Source organism: Cryptomeria japonica, chromosome 9, assembly GCF_030272615.1.
Source record: "Cryptomeria japonica chromosome 9, Sugi_1.0, whole genome shotgun sequence".
In the NCBI taxonomy this organism is placed as follows: domain Eukaryota; kingdom Viridiplantae; phylum Streptophyta; class Pinopsida; order Cupressales; family Cupressaceae; genus Cryptomeria; species Cryptomeria japonica.
In genome coordinates this window covers 145,733,065-145,740,664 of record NC_081413.1, presented here as the reverse complement: position 1 = coordinate 145,740,664, position 7,600 = coordinate 145,733,065, and the positions used below count along the sequence as shown (strand labels likewise).

At 34.7% G+C, this 7,600-nt stretch overlaps 1 protein-coding gene across 1 annotated transcript; it reads left to right on the top strand.

Moving 5' to 3' along the window:
* The first annotated feature begins 1,015 nt into the window (after positions 1–1,015).
* Positions 1,016–1,855, top strand: LOC131059348 (dehydration-responsive element-binding protein 3). The gene has a single exon (XM_057992591.2). It carries the CDS (start codon positions 1,175–1,177, stop codon positions 1,712–1,714), a length of 540 nt encoding a protein of 179 aa, XP_057848574.1. The 5' UTR covers positions 1,016–1,174; the 3' UTR covers positions 1,715–1,855.
* The last annotated feature ends 5,745 nt before the right edge of the window (positions 1,856–7,600 follow it).

Sequence of the window (7,600 nt, the reverse complement as noted above, 5' to 3'; positions counted from 1 at the left end):
TTACCCCATCTTGAAAATAAATGATAATATGTGTTCCAAAACATCTATATAAATATCCTAGCACAATTTTGTATCATAAACTCCACAATTTACCATTAAAAATATGATGTTGGAAATATCATTCAAAAAGACAAAAGCCAGCACTCATTTTCATATTAATCTACCTTACCGCCTCACAATAGAAAATGACTATTATGTTATAAATAGATAAATAGTAGTGCTCGTGTTATTCAAGTTATTAATAGAATTGAAATTTGATTTAACAAGCTAAATACCTAATTTACTTTAAAAAAAAATTTATAGTAATTTGTTCAATTTTTTTAAGTCTATATGCTCAATTTTAAAATTTTTTTTTTTTAAATGCCACTTGGAAGCATTAGTAATCCAAGGAACTAATAATATCTTAAAATGCTCTATCAATCATTAATAATATTAGTTAACCTTAAAATTGTATTGTCACATATATTTGATTTTCATTGAATTTTAATATAGTTAGGTATAATATTGAATTAATGAAATTTTAATAGAAATTTGTGTAAAGATTTTTTGTATCAATCTATCAAATCATACTATATGATGCATCATTAAGATAAAAAGGACAAATTCAATACCCAATCATACTCTGAATTTGTTTTTCATCCTCAAAACACACCAAACTTTTTGAACTAAATATCTTTCCCACAAATTTCTACCATAAACTCCCCAATTTACCCATAAAAATATCATGTCTTGGAAGGTATAAAATTCTTAACTACCCTAGAAATCACGGGTGAAGTACTATAGGCAGCCGACTCAACACTAGGAGAACACCCAATCCACTAAACAAACTTTACCAGAGGAAGTCAGCAGTCATATCGCACCGAAAAAGTGAAAACATGACTTGTCTGTCAACGTCAAGTGTTCGAGCTGCAACGAATGCACCGAGCCTTCAGTTGGAAAATGATGGCACACCCAGACAGTGAAGGACATTTGCGTCACAATATCTGATTTGATCACCAGCAAAATTTAAGGCTTAATCACCCGAAAAGCCAGGGAGAAAAAGCTGTTCAAAGTATCTTAATAAAATATAACTGGGTTTTCAAGTTTTACCTATAAAATACACAGCTTACAGTAGTACTTTAGGTTTAGGTTTAACTCTACTGTAGCATTTGACTCTGGTCTCTAATGCAGGGGTATGACATTATTTTTCATTATCCAGCGCCTCAGTCGTAGTGAAACTGACGATATGATTGGCAGCAAGCCAATGGAAGAAACGAATTCAATTAAGCAAGTGGCAGGAAGAGACTCAGAAGAGAAAAATACGGGCAAGTGTAAGACGTACAGAGGCGTTCGTCAAAGGAGCTGGGGCAAATGGGTATCTGAAATTCGGCTACCAAAGAACAAGCGTAGAATATGGCTGGGGACTTTCGATACTCCCCAGATGGCGGCTCGAGCCCACGACGTGGCGGCTTTCAGCCTAAAGGGCGCAAATGCTTCGCTTAATTTTCCAGAATTGGTGGGCACTTTTCCTCGCCCTTCTTCGTTGGATCCAAGGGATATTCAGTCTGCGGCTGCCCAAGCTGCTCGTGCCGGCTGCTTCACTGTTTATAACGAAACTTCTTCTTCTCAGGGAAGCGCAGATGGAGCAGATAATTTAAGCACTTGGGTTGGATCGGATTCCAAAACTCTGATTCCTGCCGACTTGGAGCTGCGCTTGGAACCGTCTCGACATTGAGTACAGATCCGCTGGGATTCACAAGGAATAAGATCCCGGTGCCCTGAATTGTAAGACAGATAATAGATTTCAATTGTGTAGATTTAGTTTCTCATTTCTGTCCAGAATTTATGTGGGTTTTCTTGCTATAGTTTTTTGTCAGCTAGTTTCTTCCACTTACAAATTTTCAAGATCGAATTTCTATGAAAGGAATTAAAAGGGAAAATATGTCCTTTGAGCTCGCTAACAAAATCATAATTTTGAGGTCAAAAATCTCTATTGCAGTTTTTTGTGTTTTAGTTTAGAGTACAGACACAGGTCGGAGCGAGTAGTAGAGAAATCTAAGTCTGAAGAATATCATAAGAAAAATTCCCCAAATGCTTTGGGTACTTCAATATGGCAGGTCTGTGAAGAAACCCCATATTTAAAATTAGAAATCTAATCTCTTAGATATATTAGCATAGAAGTTGAAATGGGCGACTCCTTCTTTTGGGGGGTGGTGTTCTTTTGGGGGGTGGTGTACATATTCTGTAAGGGATTTTGGCTTAAGCTTTGATTTGTTTAGGTGGTTCATTTGAAATGAGAGTTGGTATAATATCATTTTGTAAGAATTGTTTAAGCTTTGATTTGTTTAGGTGGTTCATCTGGTATGAGAGTTGGTAAAGTATCACTTTGTAACAATTGTTTAAGCTTTGATTTGTTTAGGTGGTTTATCTGATATAAGAGTTGACATCTGTGGTACTCTATAAGAATTGCATAAATTTTGATTTGTTTAGGTGGCTCATCTGAAATGAGAATTGACATAGGTATCTTTATGTAAAAATTGCTTAAGCTTTCATTTGTTTAAGTGGGTCATCTGAAATGAGAATAGTTCTATGATATTTTTTATTTAAGCTTTGATTTGTCAAATGAGAGTTGACATAAATACCATTCGGTGAAAATTGACACAGATGCGGTTCTGTCTACAATGAGATTTGGAGTGATTATTGCAAGCACATTAAGTTTTTCCCAGAGAACATAATATCCAAGCTCTTTGACATCTCACGTGAGCGTTTAGCCATTTGAAAACATGCCGATTAATAAATTCTCGTTAGTTTTTACAGATATGTCAAATTTACAAACCTTCGAGAGAGGGAGAGCATGGCCACTGAAATCAATAGCCAAGAGATAAAGAGAAACAAAGATGGATTAATGATGGAAGACCTTAAACAACTGTTCTTGATAAGATTTTACCCACCTCAGATGTGTTTATAATAGAAGACCTAAAACAACTGTTCTCTGTTCAAGATTTTAAGCACCTCAGATGAGTTTATAATAGAAGAGCTTAAACAACTGTTGTCTATTTAAGATTGTAAGAACCGTGGATTAAAAATAACATGCTATCTGATGGGTTTATAATGGACCAGCTTAAACAACTATCCTTTATTCAAGATCGTAAGACTTGGATGAAAAATAGCATGCTATCTGATTCCTTTCAATGGCTTTTCACATCTATAGACACATAGCACATATCCTTCAAGCTATGTTTTCTACTTTGAAAAAAAAGGCATATCCAATCACTAGCAAAGATAATTATCCAATGCTGTAATGTGTTCATTATTTATTTAAAGCATCTCCTTTACACACTTTCGATTTCTTTATCAGTCTCAATCTTGTGTTAGCTTACGTGATCTATGTCTAAAAGTGACCTGGTTTCAGTTTCATTTTTGCATAGTGAATCTTTTTTATGGTGGATTTTATATCATTACGATATAAGAATATAAATTATAATATTCTTTACTGAAATCCTATTCTTGTATTAGAACAAGAATCACATCAGTTTGACACGATGGAAGGTAGATGGCTAACTGATTACTTGTTTTCAGGATAGATTTCTGGCGAGAAGTCATTTTAGTTTCAGTTATCGCATATTTCAAACAATTTCGAGGTTTTCATTTCACGTTATTAAGGTCTTTCGTTGGAGCACAGTCAGTCATTACACCCAACTCAACCAAAAGTAGAGATTTTTTCCTTTTCCTTTTCTTTTGTGATACACGCACAAATTGTTTATGTTTTTATGCTTTTCTTTCTGGGCACAACATAGCTTTGCATAGATTCTTTACCAAGACAGACTTCGGTTAAAATTCTTTCAGTTACAAGGAATCGTGAATCGTGAAGGATAATTGTTTTTTTTATTATTTGTTTCCGTACAACAAGTTTTGAAGGTACTTGAAACCTTCAGATTTTTTACCCATGGGGAATCAACAAAAGAATGCTGCAACGATATATATCAAAATTAAACAGCAACAAAGCCACAACCAAAACTAGCCTTGTGGCACCTAACCAAGGCCAGCCATTTCTTACTATGTTAACCTCCCATACTTTATTTTCACTTGATATATTATTTTTTCCTATCTACCATGCATTACTAATCCACTATTATGAATAGCATTAATATTATGAAAAGAACTAAAGTAATTTATATTTTAACAAGATAATTAAATTGTATAAATTTTATATTTTTTCAAATTATTTTTTTATGTTTAATTTTGTAACATATAATTTAAAGCAGAAAAAATATATTCATAATGACAGTGTTGAAATAATAGAAAATAATAGTTGAATGGCAGTTCGAAACATATTTTCTTTTCTAATAGTTCATCATATTAAATTGGATCTTAAATGATACCAAGGTTGAAAAATGATGTTGGATAGATATGTTAACATGCCATTGTTAGCAAAAAACTACATAGCTTTGGTTATCAATCTTTTTTCTCAAATCCTCATTTGAAATTAGAATTCTATTTCTTGAAAATAATAATATTACTTACCAAACCACTAATGGTTACTAAAGGATGGCACACAACCTATGGTAGCCATTCCTTTAGAGGAGGTTAGGATTCCATTGGTACATTTATCCATTTCAAATATTCTCTCAATTTAAATGAGAGGTGTGAAAAAACTAGCCATTACATTTGGAAAATATATTCTATCATAATAGTTTACTTGGATGATATGTACATATATACAATATGCATTATAATTGCTAACTTATTCATGTAAAAAAAATTCTTTTATCTTTGTATAGTCAATTTTTTCAAGCTAACTTTGTAGAGATCTACATTCACCACTAGGAACAACCATTATTTTTAGCTACATTCTTAATTAAACTAAGAGTCATACATCTAATAAATATTTTTCTAATTAAAGGCTAGCTACTTCCGAATACCTAATTATGATAATTTTTGGTGTGTGTCTCTATTTGTCAGTCTTTCCTAAGTGTTGGCATTGTCATCCCTTGTCTTCCTATCATGTGTTTCAAGTTGCAAGGCCTCAAAAATTTCAAGTGTGGAGGTTTTGTTTTTCAATTTATAAGGATTGTGTTGAATGCTAGAATTTCAAAGTTTCCCTTCCCAATATACTGAAGCAGTCAACGATGAGGGGGGACCTCAAAGAGAAAAATTTGGACCAGTCAGCAAGAGTAAACACAACGGAAACACAAAGATATGATGGAGGCAATGCAGAACAAATTGTTTTATTTCATGAAAATTGATTACAACCAACCGGTAACAATCGGTTTACAGCATAACCGGCTCATAGGCCTGGTAGAACATACAGAATAGGTCACAATTGGGACCTTGAATCTTAAGATCTATCATCTATGCAAAGTCTTGCTACTTGATTCTTCGATTCATTACATTCTAATGCAAAATTACAATTATATATACGATCCAAAGGATCCGGTTGGCCCCAAAGGGATCAAAACCCGAAGAACAAGACCTAACGTGTAAAATGAACAAGGTCAGCCTCCACCAAGAGATTCCTCCAAAAAATCCAAAAGATGAAACATAGATTGCGGGAAAAAGTCGGCCACATTCCAAGGAACATCGTAATCAATGCCCAAGGATCCGCAAGATTTGGAAGGGGTTCCGGTAGATCACCAAAATAGGTCCAGGCAACCGGTAATAGAAAACTATCAAGGAAATTGATATTGATATCTTGCTAAAAAGTGATCCAAATGCGATGCGGTCTGGAACTAAGAAAGATGATCAAGTCTTCAAGTAGAATCCAACTCAACAGGATTTGGTGAGCCAAAAATGGGACACACAAAAAGAAAAGTTGAAATTGCAAACAGAAAGCAAAACAGAAAGAAAATGTTTTTGGTTGATGCAAGATTGCTATGAAGCGGTGATGCTCCTACATCAGACATCTGGGGTTATTGAAAAAGTGAGCCTCTCACTTTGCTAGGGTCAGAGGACACCCAAGACAGTACTCCTCTACCTAAAAAATCCAAGATGAATCTTCAACTAGTATGTCCTTCCACTTCACAAGATACTCCTTATATTAACTGCTCCGGGTACTACGCCCAATCCTACAATCCAAAATTTCTGCAATCTGATCTGGTTCCTTTTGGGGCAATTGTTTCTCCAAGTCTGCAATATTGTACTCACTGAATTCTAGTTCATGATACTCATGAAGATCTGCAATGTTAAACATAGGTGAAATACTCAGACTATCCGGTAACTCCACTTCATATGCATTTCCAGAACCGAACTTCCTCAAAATCCTGCAAGGTCCAAACTTCTTCATTTGCAATTTGTTATAAGTTCCAATCAAGAATCTCTCTTTTCTCATATATACCATCACTTCATCGCTAACTTCAAATTCCTTATGTCTCCTCTTCTCATTTGCCTTCTCCTTATACTTGTTGTTCATGTCTTCCAAATGTTGCTTAACCTGAATATGCAAGGCTACCATGTGATCTAAAAAGTCTTCTACTTCTAAACTTCTCTGGTCTTCACTGCTAATATCCCTCAATTATGATATACCTCTAAGGTGCACTCCGATAACAATCTCAAAAGGTGTTCTTCCAGTACTCCTACTCACTAAATTGTTGTAGGCAAACTCTGTTTGTGCAAAAATCAAATCCCAACTTCTGGTTTTATCTCCCACTAAACATCTCAACAAATTTCCCAAATTCTAGTTAATAACTCTTATCTGTCCATCAGTTTGTGGATGAAAAGTAGAACTGAACTTCAAATCTGTCTTCATCTTCTTCCAAAGTGTTCTCCAAAAAATATCCAACAAACTTAGTGTCTTGTCTGAAACTATGCTCTTAGGTAATCCATGCAATCTCACCATTTCCTTGAATAGGTCTTCTACATGTAATGCATTTGATGTCTTCTTAAAAGGTATGAAATGAGCCATCTTCGAGAATCTATCCACTACCAAAAATATAGAATCATTCCCTCTTGGTTTTTTAGGCAATCCAAGTACAAAATCCATGCTTATATCCTCTCAAGGTCTTATAGGTACTATCAAAGGTATACACAATCCCACATTCTGACTACTACCCTTTGCAACTTGAAAAACACTACAACTTTGCACATATTATCTCTTAACATCCTTATGAATCTAAGGCCAAAAGTACTGCTCACTCACCAATGCTACTGTTTTGTCAATACCAGAATGTCTAGCTAGTCCTCCATTGTGTTTCTCCTTTATCAGATTCTCTCTCATAGAACTCTTAGGTATGCACAACTGAACTCCTCTGAATAACATCCCATCCTGAATGAAGTAATCCAACCACTTGCTTCAATCTACCATGACCGGTTCTCTACATTCTTTCCAAGGTTCTGCAAAATTCGGGTCTTTATCATACAAGGTCTTCAAATCTTCAAATCCTAATACTTTCACTCTCATCTCTGTAAGCAAATTCCTTCTCCTACTCAATGCATTAGCAACTTTGTTATATTTCCACTTTTATGCTTCAACAAAAAGGTGTAACTCTACAAGAATTCTACCCATCTCATATGTCTCTGATTCAACTTATTCTGACTGTTTAAATACAACAAATCTTGATGATCTGTATATAACACAAACTCCTTACGCAATAGGTAATGTCTCAACTTTTCCAAGGCTTGAACT